Source organism: Oryzias latipes, chromosome 8 (assembly GCF_002234675.1).
Source record: "Oryzias latipes chromosome 8, ASM223467v1".
In the NCBI taxonomy this organism is placed as follows: Eukaryota; Metazoa; Chordata; class Actinopteri; order Beloniformes; family Adrianichthyidae; genus Oryzias; species Oryzias latipes.
The window spans coordinates 20,723,339-20,747,425 of NC_019866.2; the positions used below are offsets into that span (position 1 = coordinate 20,723,339).

At 40.9% G+C, this 24,087-nt stretch overlaps 1 protein-coding gene across 2 annotated transcripts in view; it reads right to left on the reverse strand.

Annotated features, from left to right (window-relative positions):
• Positions 1 to 9,585: 9,585 nt before the first annotated feature.
• Positions 9,586 to 24,087, reverse strand: part of grb2 (growth factor receptor bound protein 2) — a 29,383-nt gene continuing 14,881 nt past the window's right edge. Inside the window, exons 3-6 of one of the 2 annotated variants that reach the window (XM_023957983.1) lie at positions 17,874 to 17,971; positions 14,516 to 14,638; positions 14,002 to 14,170; positions 9,586 to 11,556 (exon numbers count right to left, since the gene is read on the reverse strand). In XM_023957983.1, the coding sequence (XP_023813751.1) occupies positions 11,371 to 11,556; positions 14,002 to 14,170; positions 14,516 to 14,638; positions 17,874 to 17,971 (576 nt within the window). In that variant the 3' untranslated portion in view covers positions 9,586 to 11,370. Of the gene's footprint in view, positions 11,560 to 14,001; positions 14,171 to 14,515; positions 14,639 to 17,873; positions 17,972 to 24,087 lie in introns of both variants that reach the window. The other variant, XM_023957982.1, reaches the window with a different exon arrangement.

The window sequence follows — 24,087 nt, forward strand, 5'->3', positions numbered from 1 at the left end:
AAATTATTATGCAAATCATATTTTCAATTATTTTTCTACATACTAAATGTAAATGACAGTGAGCATAATTTTCAAGTCACTAACTATTAGAGTATATATGAAATATTATTGAACAAACCTAAGGATAACAGTATTTTTTTTTAGATAAAAACCCTCAAATTCTCTGTTCCTCATTTTTACGCAGAACAGAGTTCCACAACATTTTAATCATTCTAACAAACTGAAAATAGACATTTGTTAAATTTGCTGTTAGGTCATATTTACTGAAATCAAAAGCTACTCTAATGAAAAACATCTTAATAGGTCAAGTTCTTGCATCCATTGAACTTGTGAGCTTCTGGAGTTTCTGCTTGAATTTCTTTGCAGGATGTCAGAATAGCCTCCAGGAGCTGCCGTTTGGATGTTGGATTGCTTGAAGATGCTCCAAAGGTTCTCAGTAGGGTTGAGTTCAGGGGAGGATGGGGGCCACACCATCAGTTTATCTCCTTTTATATCCATAGCAGCCAATGATGCAGAGGTATTCCTTGCAGCATGAGATGGTTCATTATTATGCATGAAGATGATTTTGTTACAGTTCCTTTTGTACCACTGAAGAACACGGTCAGTCAGAAACTCCACATACTTTTCAGGGGTTATTTTTTCTCTCCCCATGGTTCCAGCCCAAAACATGACTCTGCCTTATACCTTTGCCGTCGACGTTGCAGCCATGTTGGGACATGGTGGCCATCCACCAACCACCCATTACTCCGTCCATCTGGACTGTCTACGGTTGTATTCATCAGTGAAGAAGACTGTTTGAAAATAAGTCTTCATGTATGTCTGGGTCAGCTGCAGCCCTTTCTGCGTGCGAGTGTTGTCTAGACCTTGTGCTATCTTAGATGACACCACCCTTACAGTGACGTGTTCTCCCTACCATGACAAAGGTGGATAAAGGTGGAAAGATTTCATGTAATCCATGGACACCAGTGAAGATCACAAATCATTGAAGAAAAAAGGTTCAGAGCACTGTCTAGTGGGTCTAGATGACCCAACTCCCAATGTTAAAGTGTCTAGGATAGCACAAGGGTTACGGGGGCTTACGTATAATTGCAATCCTCTTGAGGATCCTACACCTCGATACTTGTGGAACTCCAGTGACACCAGCAGATTCAAGTTTGTGCTTGCTGCTTAGTAATGATATTTTAGCAGCTGCTCTCTTATTTTGGTGGATTTGTCAGGCAGAAACCTTCCTCTTTCTGCCTTCATCTGCATGAACCTGTGTCTGCTCTGAATCAGCAACAAATCTCTTAACCATTGTGCTATCCTAGGCACTTTAACATTGGGAGTTGGGTCATCTAGACCCACTAGACAGTGCTCTGAACCTTTTCTATTCAATGATTTGTGATCTTCACTGGTGTCCATGGATTACATGAAATCTTTCCACCTTTATCCACCTTTGTCATGGTAGGGAGAACGCGTCAATGTAAGGGTGAGGTGATAGGATAGCACAAGGGTTAATAGTGCGATGATGACGCTTACGTTTTCGGGTAATATCCTAGGTTTTTATACTTTTTCCAAAGCAATAGACGTTTTCACGGTTTTCCGCAGCAGAAATCCTTTTTCTTGCCCTTATTGCTTGAAAATGTTTGTCTGCTTAACATTGTGGAACGTTCTTTAGTCGTTTTTCCTTTAATTGAACCTGCTCTCCTTGCAAACGAATGATCAAAGGTGTCTGTCTGAGATTGATGTCAGTGATACAAAGTGCCCTAAGACACAATATCATCCACGAGTTTCATTGAAAAGCAAGGAATTTTATTCTTATGGCACTTAAATGCAATTTGCATAATAATTTGGAAGGCACTGTAAGTATTAAACTGTGGTCATTCCAAATAATGACTCAAGTTTGAGTAAAATAGTTAAAAATGATATTAGTGCTGGTTTAAAAATGTCAGTTTTTTGGTCAAACAAAGATAGAATCAGAAAAACAACAAAATTAATGCCCATTTTATTTTATTTATAGTTCTACAACATTAAACTGAACACTCTTAGACAAAGAGTTTAAGTCTTAATTCATTTTTAAGTTTTTCAATTTACATGGCGCCTTAAAATGACGCCAGACAAACAAGGTGCGGAACATTAAGACCTCAAAAAACAATAAAAACAACAGCTAAAAGGTTAAAACAATTATAGATAAAAAAAGTATAAATAAGTGATGTACAAATGTAAAAGCATCAAATAAGAGCAAAGGAAAACAATAAAACAGGATAACACACGGGCAGAGCAGAGTGTCATGATGTGCCTGGCAATAAAAATGTGTTTTAAGACGTTTTTGAAAAACGGATAGCAAAAAACACATTTAAATTGTAGTAACTTATAGAGTGATTTTTGTACCACTATTCCACTGTTTTGAGCGTAAAACCTTGAAAATTTTGTGTGCTCAAAAATTTATTTTGCACAAATCAGAAAAGTGCAAATATGTGCAAACAAAGCAATCGCATACAAACCCGATTATTAAGAGCAGATTGGAATCCTTTCTGAGCAATCAGCATCATCCTTCCTGTCCTTGCCTGTGATTGGCTGGCGTTTGTGGCGCATTTGTAAGGCGGTACAGAAGAGACTGAATTTCTCTGTAGTGAAAATCATTTTGATTGCACTTATTTTTAAGTTTCAAGAGTAAAACTGTTTTGTTTGCACAATACTGATCAGGCTTATGATGAATTTGTCGAAATAGGAAAACATGCATTTGATAAAAACTGTTTGCTAACATTTATTAGAGATTCCAGATGAGCAGCTGTTCACAAAAAACAACAGTAAAAAAGGAATTAGACAGAAGTAAGATGAAGAATGAGTCTAAACATAAACACATATAGATGAATCAACTCACATGTTGAGGGAAGCTGAAAAATAATATCATTATCCAAAAATATCAATGAAACAGGTGAGATTGAAACAGATGTTCAAACATTTGGAACCGAGAGAACCAGAACTTCATATCAATACAAAATACTTTTAGGAAAATAAATTTATACAAGCAAGAGCACATGATAAATCTGTATCCATAAAAATGATGGTTCAGCAAAATACTTTGACAGTAAATTGGCCACTGGGAATAAATTAGAAATGCTATATTTAGTTACTGGGAGGAGATCAAATACATTATTCTTTTATTTACTGCTTTTCAAACTTATAGAGCTGGAATACACAGTAAATGCTTTATTTTCTTGCTATTATTTCTGAAAGGAGTGAAGTTATGTGTGTATTAGTGTATGTGACATTTGGCTAGCGTATACTGAGTGATGTTATAAACAAAACAAAAAAAAACCCCTCAGAAAAATCCGAGTTTGGAGCTGATATGAAGTCTGAAATGGTAATTAAAGTTAATTTCAGTAGGGAGCCGGTTTAGCTCGTGCTGGTTTGCGGCGCCTTCCGTCCGTGAAACCTGGGTTCAACTCCGGGCTGCTCCCTGTTCCCTTCTCTACTTCTGTGCCGGTCCCAAGCCCGGTTGCTTTGAGAAGGTTGCGTCAGGAAGGGCATCCAGCATAAATCATTGCCAAGTTTACCATGCGACTCGTTCGCTGTGGCGACCCCTGATGGGAAAAGCCGAAAGAGAAACAACATCAGTGATGTCTTTTTATTTCCTCTTTTTTTCCAATCTATTTTGGACGTTTGTCTCTTCACACAGTCCGATCTTCTCCTCCATCTCAGCTGTCATGTATGAGCTACAATAGTGTCCCGCGTTTGAGTTCCTGTCAAAGAAAACAGCTGATTCCACAGCATCTCCAGCATCTGCAGACGGATTTATTTGTTCCAGCAGCTGCAGCCCAATCCTCTCATTCTCATTCTCTATTCTCCATTGAAGTGATTCAGTGGAAGCAATTCACTGCACACCATGGAGTGTTTAACTATTGCTATTTGTGCCAGTTATCAGTGAGAATAAAATCACATCTCATCATGTTCAAACCTGCAGCAATCAGCCTGCTGAGTATTGCCTAACCACAAGTAAATGGCTGTGTAATCTACGTGGGGTCTCTCTGCATAGTTTCATGACCTAAAAACAACATTTTACCTGCAAACGCTAATATTTTCTTTCCCTTTGACATATTGCAATAAATTCCTTTGTATCTGTAGGAACTGTCTAGGAACTGTCTGGAAAACCACAGAGCGGTTTAGCGGTATTTATTTGTGCATTCATGATTTTTTTTAACTGGTGTATGAATGGTAGTGTATGAATTTGAAAATCCAATTGATCTTAAACCATTTCAGAAATTTATTTTAGTATAAAAATTGCCAAAACATTGCAACGGAAGCCAAAATTCAAAAAATAGAGGCAAAGTCCACTAGGGGGCAGTACTACACATGAAATAAGAAAGAGCGAACAGTGATTTCAGCATGTACAGTGGGACAAAACATATTTTCATTTAACATAGGAACACTTTAACTGGGAGAGAAAGAGTGTAAAAAAACATTTAACAGTAAAGATATATGGTAAATGATGTACACTACCTTCCTACTCACCCATTTGCACACACACATTCACACACTGATGGAGGCAGAGCTGCCGAACACTGGCACCAACCTATAAACACCAGGAGCAATGTGGAGTTTACTGTCTTGGCCAAGGACACTCAGGTGGGAACTGAACCTGCGATCCGTGTATCAGAGGTCGACCGCTGTACCTCTGCACCACAATCAAAACAATCAAGAAAACAACATTGATCTTTACAGAATTTGTTCAGTTTGGTCAATAACAAAAGTTCACCTCAATGCTTTACTGTAACCTTAGTTTGGTCCATTCTTCCATGCAGATCTTCTCAAAAGCTGTGATGTTTTGAGGCTGTTGCTGTTAAACAGACTTTCAGTTTCCTCCACTGATTCTTCCCAGCTCCTTTGGGGGGGTGGGTCGTTCCCAGGCCAGCCAGGAGACCTAGTCTCTCTAGCGTGTCCTGGGTCTTCCCCGGGGCCTCCGCTCAGTTGGACGTACATGGAACAACTCCCAAGGGAGGCATCCAGGGAGCCTCTTAATGCCTGAGCCACCTCAACTGGCCCCTTTCGGTGTGGAGGAACAGCAGCTCTACTCCCAGCTCTCTCCAGGTGACAGAGCATCCCTAGGCGCAGCCTTCTTCTCCCTCTGAACACGGCGAGTGGCGTTTGTACCAAAGGTTTTGGTTTCATCTGACCTCATAACATTTAACCAGTCCTCATCTGGAGCATCCAGATGGTCTCTGGAGACCTTTAGACGGGTCTAAAGCAGGAGGACCTTTGGAGATCTGCAGGATTTGAATCAATGATGACAAAGTGTGTGACTATGGTAACCTCTGTTACTGTGGTCCAGCTCTCTTTCGGTCATATGTGTAGCTCTGGGGTGTTCCTCACCGTTTTTAAGATCATTTGTTCAGGTGAGATCCAAAAGTGGATCTTTTCTCTCCAAGCTGGTTGTTTATTGTAGATTAGTTCATCCAAGTCTTGTTCAGATGACTCAGGTGTGTTCAGGTGTCCTTTGACAGCTCCATGGTCTCAGTCATGATGGAGAGGTTTAATGGTGTCGACAGGTGTCTATTTGTACAGATAACCAGTTCAAACTGGTGACCTTGATACAGGAGGATAAAAGAGATACTCAAAGACGAAGTAATACATCTGTGCACTGCAAAAAATCAAATCTTATGAAAGTAAAAAGGCTCTTATTTCAAGAAAATGTTCTTCTGTTTTGCAAGAAAAATAATCTTATAATAGCAAAATAATTTTGGTTTAAGAAAGTCTGTCTTAGTGGCAAGATTTTTTCCCCCCGTCAAAAACAAGAGTCTTGGGTTGACCATTTTTCTTGCCCCATTGGTCAATTTTTTGTTTGTTTAAAGAAAATGTTCATATTTTAGGATTGTGAGGGCCGAATTCATATAAACAATATGATTTCCTGGATTCTATGTTATATTCTGTCCCCGTTGAAGTGTATTTATGATGAACATTTAAGACTAAACTCAACATTTTAGGTGGAACTTATTTGATAAATACTGTATTTTCCGGACTAGAAGTCGCCCTTTTTTCATAGTTTGGCAAGGGGTGCGACTTATACTCCGCAGCCACTTATATTAGAACTAAATTGAAAAAAATACATTGTTAACCCTCCTGTTATGTTTCTTTGTGAGGAACAGAGATGATGTTCTTGGGTCAATTTGATGTATGAGGTATGTTAAGTGTTAAGAGTATGTTAAGTGACTCAGAGAATCAGCAAACCTTTTTTTACAGTAAGATCTTGAAGGCTAAAAACATAATATTCTATTTTCCAATGATTTCATAGATTCAGAAATGCAATAAAAATGACAACTGTTTCTACAAATACAGGATGAAAACAGAGTATTGGTTGGACAATGATGCTTCATGAAAGGAACAAATAAATAAGTTTGAGAAAGAATTACTGTGGAATTATGAGATAAACATTCTGCTATGATTGTGTCATTTGAGGTTGTGAAAGTTATTAGTTCTTGGTCTCAGATTTTGTCAAATAAATTTCCCGTCAAAATGCGACTTATAGTCCAGTGCGACTGTGTTTTTTTCTACTTTATAATGCATTTTTGGGCTGGTGCGACTTATACTCCGGAGCGACTTATAGTCCGGAAAATACGGTACTTATTTGGCCCCACTTCACATATGGATTTGAGGAAGATGCTTCCTTGGTTACTTTTTCATATTGATTGATTTAATGTCAACCCAAGCTTTTCTGTGGAGCAAATGTAATTGACAGTAAAATAGTCCTGCTGAAAGTCCCTCCAAGGCATCGTGAGGATCATCGGTGCCCCCCTCCCCTCCTTCCAGGACATCTACAGCACCCATCTCACCCGCAAAGCCCTTTGCATTGCAGATGACCTGACCCGACCCGACCCATCCCACAGATTCTTCAGTCTGCTGCCATCCGGGAGGAGACTACGTAGTCTTCAGGCCAGGATCAGCAGACTCAGAGAAAGTTTTCTCCATCAGGCTGTCAGGAAGCTGACCCCCCCTCCCCCCCCTCCCCTTGTTGCCCCCTTGTTGTCCCCGGGGTCTTGTGCACCAGTTGTTCTACCTCATCAGCACTGAACTGCACCTTCCACCAGTTCACCGGTGCTGTAAAAAATGAAGAACAATACTACAGTCACTTCATTTTTTCTTCTTTTTATAGTCACTATATTTTTTTCGTCTTATTTTATATTTATATTTTATTTTGTAATTTGAAGTTAGATTCCCTGTTTAGACTGGAGCTTGAGAGAAACGGAATTACAATTTCTATGTGTGTGAAAACATTATAGATGTTGACAATAAAGTTGACTTTCACTAAATGGTCAAATCTCAGACTGTTGTGTTGTGAACCTTTGAGAATTTACCCCAAAAAACTCCTATTTGTTTGAGATAAAAGTAAAACAAATAAAGATTGATAATGTAAAAATATGCGATCGTGGTGTTCTGACACCATCTGACTGATGGCTGTGGGGGCTGGCGTGGGAGTTGGAAAGAGTCATCTTAATAGTTTTCTGACATGCAAAATGACCTTAAGCGACCATAAACGATGCCATGCAAGCCACTGGAGTTGTGTCACAGATCATTTAATCTGCCTGTGATGCCGGTGGGGAGTGGAGTGGAAAGACTCAACCTTTGCATGCCAGATAAATGGATCTGCTCATGCAGTTAAAACAAGGGATCTGATAACTTTATTGCATGTCACGCAGACATCCCTGTTGTTTGCATGAGTTTAGGATTTACCTTCATCTCTGTGGAGCTCTCAGGTGTTAACATTTGAAGCTTGAACATTTTTCCTCCGTAAGATCAAAAGATTATCATCGTCAATACAGAAAAAAGATCTTTATCACACCTATGGGTGTAAAGATATTCCATCTTACCTTTGTACCTTTTCAGATTTCTGTCTTTAAGGTTTTCCAGTGGTCAGTTCAGGAAAAACCACAGCTGAGAAGCCCTCCTCTTTTTTCCAGATTTAAAAAACTAACCCCATTCTGACTTGGATTTTGGGGTCACAGTGGTCTGCCAGTTTCACCCCGGCTGTGATGCTGTGCCGCCACAACAGCCCCCCAGGCCCTGACCCTGGCAGAAAACGTCAGCCTTTGATGTGGGAGAGTGACTCAAAAAGGGCCGTTTAAACCAAAAAAGGCTCATCCAGTGATGTGATGAAAATAATACTAAAATAATGAGAGACTAGCATTGCTAGTTCTTACTAAAGCTATGACTTTTACTATCTGCGCCAGCACCATCTGGCGATCAGCATCTTCAGGCGTAAGGGGCAAACCCCCTACGGCAGCGGAGCTCCAAGGACAGCTTTTATGTTTGCTACACACTGAGTCTAATGCGGACAAACACACACACAAAAGAAGCTCCTTGTGGGTTTTGTCTGAGCTGCAGACACCGGGGTGCAAATGCTTGCGTGTTTTGCACCATGGGCCTGAGTGATGAACAGCTGCTCTGGAGTAGGAGGATCTTTTCAGGCTTCATCTCACTGGATGATTCCAGCTGAGAAGACTCAAAAGAGGACAGCGACTCTGATGCATCAGCAGCAGTTTAAGGCGGACTGCGACCGCCTTGGAGGCAGAGAGCAACCAGAGTGAATGGAAGAGCTTCAGAATGAGGAGCAGACGCTGCATCAGAGCGTGGTTATGGTGTTAAACATCTCACACGGAGAGAAACCAGGAGCTGGTCTTCAAGAAATGAAAGTTTCTTTAGCTGCGGAACTGAACCAAACTGGAAACGGTTCTCCTGCGTCTGCAGAAGAGACTTGATAAATTTGACATTTTGTGATCTGAATAGTATGTTTTAGGTAAACAGTGTAGTTCCTTTTGATATCTCAGCGTCTAATAAAGATAAAACCATCAACCATAAGCATGAGAGCTTGGTTAAAATGTTGGAATCTTGGTAAAATAAGACCAAAACATTTCTGTACACCAGCAGAACAACAATACTTAAGATTGAGAATTCATCCATCCATCCGAATCCCTTTCAGGGTCATGGGGTTGCTGGAGCCTATCCCAGCTAGAGTTGAGTGATGGTGGGATACACCCCGAACAGGTCGCCAGTCTGTTGCAGGGTCACACATTAAAACGCCAAAAGACAGCCCCCCCCCCCCCCCAAATAAGTCAAAAATACTCAAAATAAAAGTTCTTTAAATGAAAAGAAACATTCTCCCAATGGGGCAGTGGTGGAGCTCCCAGATTTTATTAAGCTATTTTAAAGTTAGCTTTATCATTGAATGTTCCTAAAATCTAAATTTCCTCTCGCCATAGCATGGAAACAGCATTTGAGGGCCTCAAGATTTCGTCTAGAGCCCCATGGGCCCTGCCCTGCGACAGGCTGGCGACCTGTCCCAGGTGTTTCCCTCCTTCGCTCAACAGGAGCCGGGACGGTCTGAGGCAACCCCGCGGGTTAAGAAAACCCATGCAAACTGGCTACCTGTGCAGAGGGAAATGTCATAGTGAAAGGAAACAGGTCTTTGCTCCTGGGGGGCAAGGCTTTTTGCTGGGAGGGCAGCTGGCCCCCCACCCCTTCGCCCTCACACATGCACACCTATTCAGTCATCAATGAACCTGTGAAGCCCGTTTTTGGACTGTGGGAGAAAAAAAATCAGGAGACCTCAGCACAAGTTTAATAATTGCTTTTAATTCATTGAAAAAAAAAAACAAGAATGCAAATAAAAAACAAAACATTATCATTAGATAAGACAAGGCGAGTTCCATGTTGGTGAGACCTAAGGTGAAGCGGGTCCATGTAGGAGGAGTAAAACAGGGCAGGGGGGGCACCGAGGGGCGCTTTTCTCTATTTTATATTATTTACATCATTTCTGGCTGCAGGACTGGCAGGCCCCAAAAAGGGGCTTCAGGGGGCTGGGAGGGGGGGCTCAAAGTAGCAGGTCAGAGACACTAAAACACCAGAGAGAAAGGCACTATCCAGAGAGAAAAAGAAACACAAACACAGTAAACAAACACACATTTGGACCAGAACAAAACTTAGGCTTGACAAAAAAACAAAACAAAAAAATAAAATAAAAAGTGCTTGACCACACACCACGATGGAAAAAAAAAACAGAAAAAAAGACTAGGAACAAAAAAACATCTTTACATCATCTCAGCTCGTCTTTCAAATGTTAGCAAAAAAAAATAGGAAAACAGACAATCTCACAGTTCTCCAAACTCTGAATCTGTGCCAGCTGCAGGTTTTCACTGGTGATTAGTCAGCGTGGTTAGCCGAACTCCACCCCTTTGCTTGGTGCGCGTACAAGGTGGAGAGCGTCTGCTGATGCATGCAAGTAATGAATGTGTTTGAAAAGGAGTCTACCTGTACAAGTCCTCTGTCAGCGCTCACTACAAATGACCACATTTCAGCATGACTTCAAATCCCTTGCGTGGTTGTGTGGTTCTGACTGCGTTTCCCTCATGTTCGTCTACAGATTCAGTCAGCTACATTCACGGCCCGAGTCGATCGGCTGCAATAAATAAATCGGCTTTCAAAACCTAAGCGGTCCTCAGAGGGTCCGTTTGATTCTGCAGCGGTCCTCTTGCTGGTCGACATTAGATTCTTGAAAGAACTGACTGTAGTTGCGTTACAGACCAGAGAAACCTCGTCCGAATGGAACTTTTTGGCGCCTCGGATGTCGTGCGGTTTGATCTGGAAAAACCTCCGATAGATTCAGACAAAAAAAAAAAAAAGACAACTCATCACATTCTAGAGCTACAAGGTCTTAACCCTGACTAACAGAAGATTGAACATAATTTACAAATGGAAAATAATTTGTGATGAGAGGTAAAACAAACAAACATACAAATATATAATATATTTTCTTAAAAAATGGATTCTCTCTATACTTGATTCATTTATGCAGCCAACGGCTGAAGTACAATGCTCACATACCAATGGTCTTTAACATGGAAACCTACTGTTTTGTTGACATCAGTTTTCTTTTTGTACATTTTTAAAACAATTTCTTTTTTTTCCGTTTTTTTCAATATTTTTCTCCTTTAAAACAAGAGAGGATTTATTGAAGGGAATTCATTAAAGTGATTAAAACATGCTGCAAAGGAAGAAGAAGGAGTGAAAGGCAGAATGTTAGGAGGCGGAGACATGTTCCGTTCTCCTCGCTGCTTTAGGCTTCTCTGCGTTAAGACTGCCCTCAAACACAGCCCCCCCCAGGCGTTCCACGGGGGGCGGGGACATTCTCGGCACCAATGAGAGTCGACTTTGCTCAGCTGTCACCCGCAAAGTGACGCCTACTACAGCAGTGCTCGTGTTCTCTTTCAGTTGTTTGCTGTTTCTGTGGGGACGGGGGGTGGGTGGTGGGTGGGGGCCGGACCGGGGCTGGAGGCGGGGGTGATGAGATCAAAAAACAATGATGACGGAAATGGTTGCGGCTGAACGCGGCTGGCTGCTTCACATGTTCCGGCTGACAGGCGTGACGTAGTTGCGCGGGAACATGCCCGTCTGGCCGTGGCAGCCTCCTTTCCACCAGTTGGGGTCCGAGTTGTCCAGGACTTGAATGAAGTCGCCGCGCCTGAAGCCCAGCTCGCCTTCCTCCTGCGGGTCGAAGTCGAAGAGCGCTTGTACGTACGTGGGATGCTGCTGAGACCAGAGGAGGAAGAAAGATCTCCATTTTAGAAATGTTCATATTCAATGTTCCCATTAAAGCAAAGTCAAACAGAACGTCCATCTTCATCTCACTAAGCCCCTCCCTCCTCCGTCTTCCTCTCTGCTGCTGTTCTCTAGATCAGGGGGCTCCAACCTTTTTCAGGTAGCGGACCGGTTCAATGTCAAACAATGTTTTCAAGGACCGGTCCAAAGGGGGCCAAAGTTTGCATTTCATATGTTTAAGCTTCCGGTTTCTGAATCTAAATCTAAAATATTTGTGTTTTTACTTTTACAGGTGATGACGGTTCAATGAAACCAAGTTGCTGATTTGTAGAATGATTGAATAAAAACGTCATTAACACAGAGAATTCAACCCAGGCTCTGATCATCTTTCAGGACCAAAAGATTTTTCATATTTCATTTCTACATAAATCCTGATTGATCGTGTTTTTTTTGTAACACAGAGGAACATTTTCTGTGCCGAGTTTCTTAACACATGCCAGCGTAATTCATCCATGCTGTAGGAAAATTCGTAAATGTCCTTTAACGTAAAAATAAGTATTTTCTAAACGTAATAAACGTGAATCCACCGTGTCTGCATCTTTATCAGATTTATGCAGAGCGGCTTCTGGTACGCGGGAACGACTGTGAATCTGTATTTGGAGGAAGACTTCTGGTTTTGTCTGTAAATAAGGTCTCAATTTTTCGATGAATTGGAAGAGTCTTCTTTGGTTTCCCTGCAGACTCTTTTCTCCCCAAAGAAACTTTCCAAATACATTTATTTGTTGGTTTTATTAGCTTTTAAGCGTTGAACAGCTGCCTAAAGTCATGTGACGCGTCCAGACAGACGGATGTGGTGAACAAAATTCGGTAGTTTTCCAAAATAAAACTTCCTTTAGTATCAGAAAATAGACAAAACAGAAATAATCGGAGTTGGAGTATGTATTTTTGTTCTGTCTGCTACCCTAACCCTGATACCGGTCCTGGGTTTGGGGGACCGCTGCTTTAGACGTCTTGTCTGATTCTTCGTCACAGCATCGCAGTCTTCTCCGTTGCATTTACAGTTGATCTCCAATGCATTGGACTGAGAGGCCGTGGTCGGACGCCGGAGCCTCCACAGCTCCACGCCTGAATGTTTCCCGTTAAACGGCGGCATTAATGTCGATGCATTCACTCAGAACTGGACCAAACGTGTTGTTTAGTGCAGCCATCTCAATCCAATCACGAGAAAAAGCTTTTAGCAAAAGAAAGAAGGCGCACAAGCATTGAAGAGCTGCTTTTACAACATCTGAATTGATTTGAATCCATCACAGAACATTCACATGAATGTCTATTTTTAACAACTGTGACTAAAAAGAACAGAGTGCAGCAGAGCAGGAGAGGTTTTTACTACTATATTCTTTTGTTTCTGCAGAATTAAACTCCACATACCACATAAATATATGTTTGGCTGAGTTTGCAACTTGTCCTGAGGTGCGACTGATATGTATAAAAAAAAAAAATCAATAGCAACAACCACGAGAGGGCGCTGTAGATGTGCGCATCAGCATTTCCTACTGACAGCGTGACAGAAGAAGTGGCGCTCAGTCCAACACCAGGCTTGGCGTGAAGTGTGACGCATTTGTGATCTTTTTCTTCTTTCTTGCTCCTGTGACTGTCAAGTCTGGAGCGACTCATAGTCCAAAAAGATACAGTAATTTGTCAAAATGTAAGTTTTTATATAAATAAAAGTACGCATTTTTAACAGCTTTCCATGTATTGGATCATACCACGATGAAGTCTGGATGGTACATAGTCTTGAATGCGTTTAGGATTTGATTGTTATTAGTATTTTCAGTGCTGCTCTCCACAAAACCATGAAACACCTTTGTGACTAATATGAACATGCAGGAATGAAATGATCTCACATTCATCTTTAAAGCGCTTCTGTGTAATCCTGTACTCCAAATGTCAGTTTAACCGTTTGTGACACTGAAATGTGGCCGATGGCACAGCGTAGCTGCAATAAGAAATACTTTTCAAAGTTAAAACGACCACAACAACAACAAAAAAAAGGTTCTGCTCTAGTTTACGTCCATAAAGTCTTTAAAAAGAAAACCTGTGACATTTAGATTTTACGATGCATCATAAAAATGGATCAGCTAAAAGAAAGAAAGCTCTGATGCGAATCAGAAGCATTAGGTGCAGTCATGTGACCTCGGCATGTGGTGACCTCAGAGTGGTTTTTTTACACCCACGGTTCCACGCCAAAGATCCGCTCCACGGCAGGTCTTCCGCTGAGCTCACATGTGGTCGGGCTGCAAACCCATATGCTGGGACATTTGTGTCTTCATGTATTTGCACAGAAGGTGCACATGGACAGTCAGTGTGCTCCATCAACACAGAAACCAATCCTTAAGCCCCATTTTTAAAGAACAGTTTAGTGGGATGTCTTACCTGGGGAACCTGCTCTATGTCTCGCAGAAAGATTTGCTGATTGCGGGAGACTGAGGTGGTGCGGTGGTAATCGACCAACTCATTGAGAGAGTTAAACTTCACCACCCATAGGAAATACTTTCCAGCTCCATCGCGGAGAACCTTGAAGTGCTGCACGTCATTTCCAAACCTGCAGAGAACAGAAACTCAGACTCTGAACAGTGTGGTGGAGAAGCAGCTAAATGAAAGAGAGTGGAGGGAAGCAAAGAAAAAAAATGCTCCTAAAAACATTTTTATTACTAAATGAAAAAACAAAAGCAGAAAAATTGTAGTTTTATCAGAAATTTGTTTTCTAAAAACATTTTTAAAAACTGGAAATAAGGGAAAAACCACAAGTGACTCAAACTCCGAGAACATAAATTTGTTCAGAAATGAGGAAGCACGTCACGCCCAGGTTGAAGGGGAAAAATATGAATGGAAAAACTAATGCGAGTAATTTTTTCCTGGATTGTGGCGTCAGAGTGCGGCCGCTCACTTGACAGACAGGGAGAAGTCCCCCGGTGCGCTCTCGCTCTCTCTGATGAGGAAGGCCCCATCGAGCCTCTGCTTGTTCAGCATCTCCTCCGCTTTGGCGCGAGGAATCTTCCCGAAGAACCACCTGGAGGACGGCAAACACAACAAGAACTTAGTTTACACATGGGACTTTAAATCAATAACCATTTTGGTTTGGGATCACTAAGTTGATGCAAACGTGCAGAAGAAACCGTATGGAAGACACCTCTGATGCTACGTTCACACCGCCTTAAGCGACACAGGTTCAAGCATCCACTTCAGATGAAAAGTCTATGGAAACGCTCCTAAATATGGGTTTGGGCCTTCCGCAATCAAAACTCACACATTTACGCGTAGCTATGAAAGCTTTTACGACCATTTTTCAGGCTCCATGTAGAAAACGCGCTGCCACTGAATGCGTGTTGAAAGTTAAACCTGGTTGATTATTGACCAATCAGGGACTCTGATTTGGTAGCGATGAACGGTGGCTAGCGGCCCTTTTAATTCATGGATGTGCCAACCATTTGAAAATTGATCGTGAAGGAAAGATGAATGACTGCGGTATGTGCCCCGCCAGAATTCTTTTGGACTAGAGCTGTGAAAGAAAAAAGCCTGGAGCAAGATTTGTGAGGTTTGCAGTGCTCCGACATTTTACACCTGAACATGTGATAGCAAAAAAGAAAAAGAAGAATCCCCTCCCTGCTTGTCCAGTGGGAACACCACGGGCAATTAAGAACCTGCATTTGGCATGTTCCTGAACACACATAACATGCTTGGTGTGTCTGTAGCTTGACACACATCTACATGCGTCAACAGAGCAGAAAAGACAAGATATAAAAGTTAGAAACAGACCTGTTATCAGAATCTGTGTGAAAAAAAGCTTTGAAGTGGAAAACTTTTCCACAGTGACATTTATTAATAAATCCGACTATGCGACATACCCCTGATGGGGAGGGGGGTAAAGTGAGATAAAACAACTGAAAGCTTTTTACACGTTTAAATAATTCAAAAGTATGCCGTCAAATGATGGTGCCTGAAATCAATACTGAAATAAGCCACTCCGTTTGTGAGCTGCTGGAGACTCCACACAAAAGCTCTTTGGCTGTTCGATAAAAACCAAACAATTAATGGAACAAGTGCCTTCCTCAGCAGCACTGATCCTCACATGTTTCAAAGCTGTGCGCTGTGGCTACACAGAACGACAAAACTTTGCTGGACTAAGATCTGCGCACAAAGCTGTGTTTGTGGGTCTGTTGGGAGGCATGAGGAGAGCCTGGTACTTTGGCGTCACATTGTTATCAGACAATAGGAAATCACGGGACATCTCAGTGCTCTGCAACCACTACTTTTGATACTAAAACCAGGAGAGCCTTATAGCGAAATCTCTTCCTTACAGTGTTATGAAATTTAAAGCACAACAACGGGGTGCAATCCAAAGCTTTAATGTGCCGATCTATACAGGTTGTAATGGCTTAGTCCCAACTGCCCTTTAAAAGTAGGGACTTTGCGGGGGGAAAATGGGGAAACCCGTACGGGGCACACTTTTTTTTAAAAGGTAAGCCGTGAGCGACAGATTGCAGCAAATACAACATGCATGAAAGAAGTGAGATGAAGGGATGCTGTAAAGATTTTTTATTTTTTTGCCCTTCCCCAAATACTGCACACAGCGTAAGAGGCTTGTTAGGGCCGTTCTTCTGATAAGTGCCAGGTTCAGCGCGCCCCATGCAGGTTTGCCTATTCTCACCTGTAGATAGCCCATATCTACCTGTAAGGGCAGTTGTGACAAAACTCCTATTTTCCAAGAGTCTTAAGCGAACTGTCAGTCAGGCCTACACTCTCCTCCAGAGGCTCCTTGAACCGCGGCTTCTCTCCATGACCCTGCACGGGCCCGGACCACCCTAAACCCCGCAGCACCCATATGGGTCAGGCCCTGGTGCGTTTGCCTGTAGCTTAAGGCAGAATACCCAACCGGAACGTATGTCATTAGACGAAAAGCTCTGTGCTTGGGTCTTGTTTTTAGTGACTGCCGTGGCTTCAGGTGTTTGCCGATCCTTCACAGGAGGGCATTCGTTTTTTGCTAAGATTTTGCAAAACAGCTGTGAAATGGGGTCACCTCAATAACCTTAGCCAGCATTGCATTAGCATAGCTAACAGAGAGGAAGCAGTAGTAAACCCCCCTGTGATAATGTCTCCCCTTTAAGAGAGAACTGCATTTGACTGCAGCAGGCAATCATACGGTCAGGTCAATATTCAATTAAGTGTATGAGGTTCTAACACATTAATAAAGAGAGAGCTAAACTGGCATTGAGTGTGGGCCCAGAGGGAATATTGATCAATATCCTTGAAGCAGTATTCCCCTTGGGCACAATCAACTACAGCACGTATGCACAGCGTGCTTTCAAAGCAAACAATTCTGATAAATGTATTCAGTATGACTGCAGTGCACAGATTTTTATTGGTGTTTCAGTTATTGTGTCTGAAGTAAATAAATAAGGTGGCATATATGAAAAATGCTAGATCCAGTTGAATACAGGGAAGGAGCCAATTTGATGTTTGTTTCTCTGTCTTTAATATTAAGTTATTTTTTCCCTTATGCTGTACTACAATTTTCATACAATACAGCATAAATACTTTTTTAAGAACACACTCGTAATATACATTAAATTTACATCTGTGAGTTGCTGACTTTGGCTGGACTTGTACATTTGTTTGTGGTTCCCTGTAACTTTTGAAACAAAACCCTTCTCTAAAGGGAAAGCTGTTGAAGAGAACAGGAGCAACACTTGAGCATCAGAGCACAAGCCTCAGCAGTTAAACAAAACTCGGTAAAGTTTCACATCTCCATCTCCATTAGCTTCCATTTTTTCTGCAGTCATTTAAAGTTTCCAGGTACCCAAACCTGGACTTGATTTGAATATTTAGATAGCTGGACAGGAAAAAATGCTGAATTGTAAAAAGCCTCATTTATTGTTTAACAAATGTTTTCCCAAATGCATTCTTTAATGAAAAAAGAAACGGATTTTGAAGTATGAGTGTAACTACGGCAAGATGTGTTTGTATGGAAGGGAACGTTCATCTAGTGCTCTTTAGAGCTGATTTGGTTAATGGTCCATATAGAAGTGGATTTAAAAGCTGTGTCGACTTGATGTTATATCTTCACAAAATGAAAACGGAGGTTTCCAGGTCAGATATTGATGTCAGCATACCTGTAAGAAATTAATCAACACACATCCAGTATTGTGTGTTTCCTAAGAATAGTTTTGTTTTTTTTACCAGGAAAAAGGAATGCCAGTTTGTTAGTCACATGCAAAATGTCTGATCAGACAGCATGCTGTACTTACGGATGAGCTTTCATCTCTATGTAGTTCTTGGGGATGAATCCATCTTTCCCGTTTAGCTCTGCCTTGTACCAGTTCTGATCACATTCTTCATTTAATACCTAAAAATACAAATACAAAAGAGAAAAACAGATTTTTGTACAAAACCATGGTTTTTTTTGTGTATTGTGGTCTTGTGTGCCTCTACAGTAACCCAACAAACAGCACCAAGGTAGGACTGCAGTGCAAGCATTTTAGTTCAGAAGAATTTGTCCGATGTTCTTGGTAGGATTTCTTTTAAAAGCGTTGTACGGAAAACTGTGAAAGCGGAACGGCCATGATGCTTCATTTCAAATGACATTACAGGAAATGGTCAAAGTTCAGTCAGCAATGTTTGTCTGACTTTATCAGGATCATATTAGCGGGATATGAACGCCGATAAGGAAAGACACAAGACACAAACATTACACATGAACCAAGTAAAGCAGAGTTCATTTTACTCTGCCTCATCTACTTCATTATCTTCTACTAAAGAATGCCTTCACTTTTTTTTAAAAGCACACAATTTAATCAAAAAAAATATTAAAGTATTTCCCAGCAAGAAAATCCAGTTTTTACAATGAAAGAAAAAAAACTAGATTTATTAGGGGTATAATGTATGTGAAACATAGCTGGACTTTAGTTGAAATCTCTTGAGAGGTTTCCTGGCAGTCTTTGTTGCTCAACATTTACTTCCTCTTTGCTCCATCTTTCAGCCCGCCTGTTTTACGATGAACAAACTGCATGAAGAGCATTGAGAAAGAAAGAGGAGGCTGTAGATGAATCTGCTTGTCTCAGGAGTTGTGTGTTTTTTTTCCCCCCACAAAGTGCCCCTTGGGCAAGACAAAGAACCGTAAGTTCCTCCCAAAGCAAAGCTAGTTTTGTGCGTGGCAGCTCTACCGTCATGTTTTTTAGTGTGAGCCAAAGGAGAAACATATTGTAGCGCTCTTTGCACACTGCCTTAGGTCAAAGGAAACAATGTAGGTGCAAACTCTTTCTCTCCACTTCAATTCATAATCTGGGAGGACAGCTGTCCAACTGGTGCCTGTGCAGCGTGGGTGACCCAGGTCCATTTGCTCCAGAGCGCCTGCTGAATGCCAGCTGCCCCTGCTGGATCCCAGCTGTTAACTCTGCATAAGAACAGTCTTACAGGATAAGGGAGAGGCTTTGGATCGAAATTAAAAGCGGACAGGAATTGGGACTGAGAGTGCACATATGTCCCTATGTGACAGTTTAATTACAGAAACTGAGGAGAAGCAAAAAAAAAAAGAGACGTGTATAATAGGGTAGGAGATGATTCAGATAAACCTCAACAAAGGGGGCTACATCTCTGTGCTGCGTGTTGAAGACGAACTACACAGCGGTGCACAGCCGTGCAGCTTGCATAGATTGCAGCTGTCATGAAGTCGTTCTCTGCAAACTGATCGTCACCGTGAGCCCAAGGGCGACATTTAACCAGGGACAGAAAACACAATTGGTGCACAGCAATACAAGCAGCTTCGTGAAGCTGTGCTACTTTGCCAAGATGCTTTGCTAAATTCTGCAACGGACTGTCATAAAAGAAACACGGCAGCAGTTTATATGCATGGGTGTAGCAGGTAATGCCCCTGTTAAGGAACTAGACCAAAAGAATAGACACTAGCGTCCTTTCATTCATGGCGTCAGAATGTCAGCAGAGCTGTGGAAATCTCTCCCAACCACATTTGCATAAAAAGTCCAAGAGAAACCAAAGAAAAGGTCAATTAAGCTGCAACCACAATACCATTAACAAACGCAGCAGAACCTCTGCAGTCAACTGGAATATTTTTCTTTGACCCATTTTTATCAGTTGCCTTTTTTCCCCCAAAATATGGATCTAATACATCCTTTCTAGGTCAGATGAAAATAGTCCTACATGACCTCACAGAAACGGCAATTCCAAGACACATGCAGCGAGCCCTGAGCAGTCATGAGCAACATGTGACGCTGGAAGTGACAGATCCGCTCCATCTATGTATGCAGGAAGGCAAGAAGACAAGCTCTAGGAAAGTTTCCCGTGGGCCGTTTGGGAAAATAATTAATGAGTAAAGCCAAAAATAAATAAAAACCACTAAGGAGAGAGGAAGATCAATCCTCACGACATGAATTTAATTCTGTTTGTGGACAAAGCAGAAACAGCTCCGTTTATCTGGCTGAAGAATCTCCACTGATACAAAATAAATTAAAATATTTCATGCTAACCAAGATTGGATGAGTTTTTTTGGACTGTGTTCAATTTCAAATTACCTAGCCACACCATGCAATGGATTCTAGCTATGGGATACCAAAAAAGAAAGACCTGTAGGAAAGTCTACAATCAGCTTATGGATGTACTTTTTAGCTAAAAAGGTCTGAACGTTCACAGAACTAGAGAATATTAAGTTATGATAAACAAATGTCCATTTCCCCTTCAGGAGATATTCCTGTTCTTCTATTCTTGCAGAGACAAAATTCAATAAAGACAGACTTTTCTTGTAAGTAAAAAAACAAAACAATAAACTTTTTCCCTCCTGATGATGATGTGTCCACAAAGTTTCATGTTATTCCTAGAGGCCGTCTAGCACAAGCACACATTCACCTGTGGCCACCCAGCAGCACCCATGGGGCGATCCAAGCCTTGCTCTAGGGCTCCCCTGTGAGGTAAAGGGGGCGGGGCAAATACTCATAAACATCTGTCACACCCACGTCCGGTTCCACTGGACTTGGGATTTTAACCAGTGACCTTCCATCAGGACTTTTCCACATCTGCCATTGAATCAACCTAAGTGTCAATGTCCTACCATGTTCCTCTAAATTCCATTCATGAATGACAGTCCTCAGACCTTAGCATGTAACTAGATTTCAGTGCAAATTTGGTAACAATTATCATAAAAACGGTAATTTTTTTCTCTCCATCTGGAATCAGCAGCTGCAACATCAGCTGAATGTTGAGAAAACGAAAAACCTGCTTCCCATTTGGGGTCTTAATACGTCAAAGATTTTCACAAAAATCTTAATTTACACTGTGACAGTGAGATTTCACACAACAGGAATGTTCCCTTAAATATTATTAAATGATTAAATCCTTCTTATGGCATGCAGGCAGAATCTGTGAAGGGGTTAAAATGTAAAAATAAAAGCAAGATCTGATGGGTGGAGGGAGCATCAAAAGTGGTAAAATAGAAGAGCTGTGTTATAATGATATGTGAAGAAACCTCACATTCTGGTCTCTTTTGGTTAAAAAATGAAATAATTTGTTTTAACCAAAACAACAGATATGCCAAACAGAGTCAAATATGCCACAGTGAACCCAGTTGAGTGTAGCTTGTAAAAAAAAAAAAATAATAATAATAAAACAGAATTATCTCTTAGTTTAAGCAAAAATAATTCTAATTAATTAAATATAAAAATTGATTTTCTTTTTAGGCAGTTTCTTGGGCTTTTTTCTGAAAATCTCTTGGAAAATGTTCTAATTTTTGTACAGTTGAAACTAATAGATAATGAAGAATAGTTTTTCCCAAACTAAGAAAGTTGGTTTGGGATTAATATTTCAAATTTGGACATTCATTGATCATATCAGGATATAAATTGAATCAAAACATTAAATTGATTCATTAATTTAGCAGAAATCCTTCATCTGAAAAGAAATTTTAACTTGATTTTGATGAAATCACAGAAACATATCAGGAGAAGTAGAAATGCATTTTCATTTCTTTCTTTTTCTTCTAAACCACAGAGATAAGACGCTGTCAGCGTTTTGTCCGAGTTCAATCTAATCCGGCCTGAAACCCCACTTCAAAGCATTTCAGCGAGTGGCATGACTTCCTTTCCTCTGGTGAGATCTTTTTTTATTTTTTTGTCTTTTTAATCTGGTTGAACCACAATGGGGAAGCTCCAGTCTGGGTTTTGGATTATCCTCTTCACAGCTGCCACCGTCATCTTCCTCCTCCCCCACATCTCTCTTAATCACGCACTCAAAATAATATAGCACTTCCACCCTCATGGCCTCATGACTGACAGTATACATGGATAACCACCATGTCGGATTATAATCCCCTGTAATTACATTAGCTAAAATGGGCAAACAATAATATACAGTAAATGCAGTACCGCACATGAAACAAACAAACAAGTAAAAGTCAGAAGGAGAATCACATCTTGAGCTGTATTATTAGAGACACATTTAACAAAGCACAAAATAGCAAAGTGCTGACATTACAGGGGGAGTTTTTCCATCTAATCTTCAAGGGATGTCTTGATTCGATCACATAATCCCTGATCGCTCAAAAACAGTTTAAGATGTCATTGTTTTTCATTTTTAATGACTCACAGATACTAAAAAACATACTAAAGCCACAGTTACCAAACGTTCTCACATCACTAATTAACGATCTGGGCCAAAAGATCTGATCGGGACAGCACCAAAATGGTCTTTTTTACCTTTCTTAACTCACTCTGGAAACATCATTAAATCTTAAGAAACAGTCATTCACACAAGAAGGTGAAGCAAATTGAGGATCACTGAAAGGATTATTGAAAGGGTTTAACCAAGATGCGACACTGAGCGCACATCCACACCCTTCTATAGTTTCGCTCTAATCTCTCAACATAATAGTGAAATGAGGTTTGTTCGTCCTCCACCTGTCAGCGCAACGGAAAACAGCTGACTGATCGTCCCCAAGTTTTCCCAAATGAAGGTTTTTCAAATCTAAGGCAAGCTTTTTAGCATTTAGGACAAGGCCTTGCTTCAAATAAAAGGTCATCTCCATCTTTTGATCCATTTTCTAAGCATTCCCAGTGGTCTTGTAATTACAGTTATACCAATTTTAGCCAGAAATCAAAAATCTGTGTCGTTTTCTAGGACATCGTTCCTGCAGAGCGGCAGTGGTTCAGTAGAAATATGCCGGAGTTGTGGGCTGGACCATTGAAGCGGAGCAACCCTGCCCTCCTTCCCTCCCCGTTGTCGAGAGCTCGAAGCAGGGAGCTTGTGGCCCTCCCCGCAAATGTTGTACGTCACAAATACAATCTCAATCAAATCTGCTCCTGATTCACAACGATTTGAATCAAGAAATGCTACATTTTGAACTCAATTATCTTAATTCTTGTTCTTAAGAACATGTTAAGAATGATGTGCTCAAACAGATCAGAACATAAATGTCCATATAGAGCTAACTCACAGTAAACCATGAGCAGCATTCATGGTTTACTGTCTGATGTGTTGAATGTGAAGCAGCACTGTCCGATGGAAAAACAAACGAGCATGAGTTTGTTCAATGTAGAACCTCCCCTGTTCTCTATTTACACCAGCTTAGTTATCTTAGTTATCTAATTATTGAGCTTAACTAGCTGACGCAACAGTATAATTATTCTAGAAGTCACAAAGATTAGCTTTAGGAACAAAAACCCTACCAGATACCAGATTTATTTAAAGTATGTAAGAACTGTATACAATAGAGATTCAAAACCTTTTTCCATGACTTGCTAAGATTCTTAAAAAACTGTCTCCATGGGCTGGAGTTCAAAAGTCGTGGAAGACTAGTTTAATCCGGATTTACAGATTTGAGTGGATAAGTAGGTTTTCGTGCACAGTCTGGTCTAGTGATGGTAAAAGCTCATAGAAGTGGTTTAATCCAACTGTTGTCCTATTTGTGTGCAAGAGCTGCAATCATTAATACAGCAAACTATTAATTGCCTCCTGCAGTGATAGATAGAAACACTATGACACAGAGCATGCGAGACGTGCTTTGAACCGACCTTTCAGGAAATCCAACAAACAAGGAAGTTGGAGGGAAATGGAAATAAACAAAAGATCTTTATTGTTCTTTACATGCAATCCAAGCTGCACGTGGTTGATTTGTTTGTGAACAAATGCGTGCTATCATGTCCCTTTTTTTTTTTAGGGGGGCTGCGTCTTTCACTGGTTCTGTATCAGAGTGAAGTAAAAGTAAAGACGCACTCGGTAAGTACACTTTGATTAAACATATTACTGTTGAGATAAAACTGCCTTTTTAAAGACAACAGAACTTCAATTTAAGGTGATTTTAGCCAGACTAATCACATTTTTGAGGGGACTTAATTAATCAAAGAAAAGAAGGATTAATTACCGTAATTTCCGAATAATGAGCCGCAACTTTTGTCACATGCTTTCAACCCTGCGGCTTATTCAATGAAGCGGCTAATTTATGCATTTTTTCTAACGGCC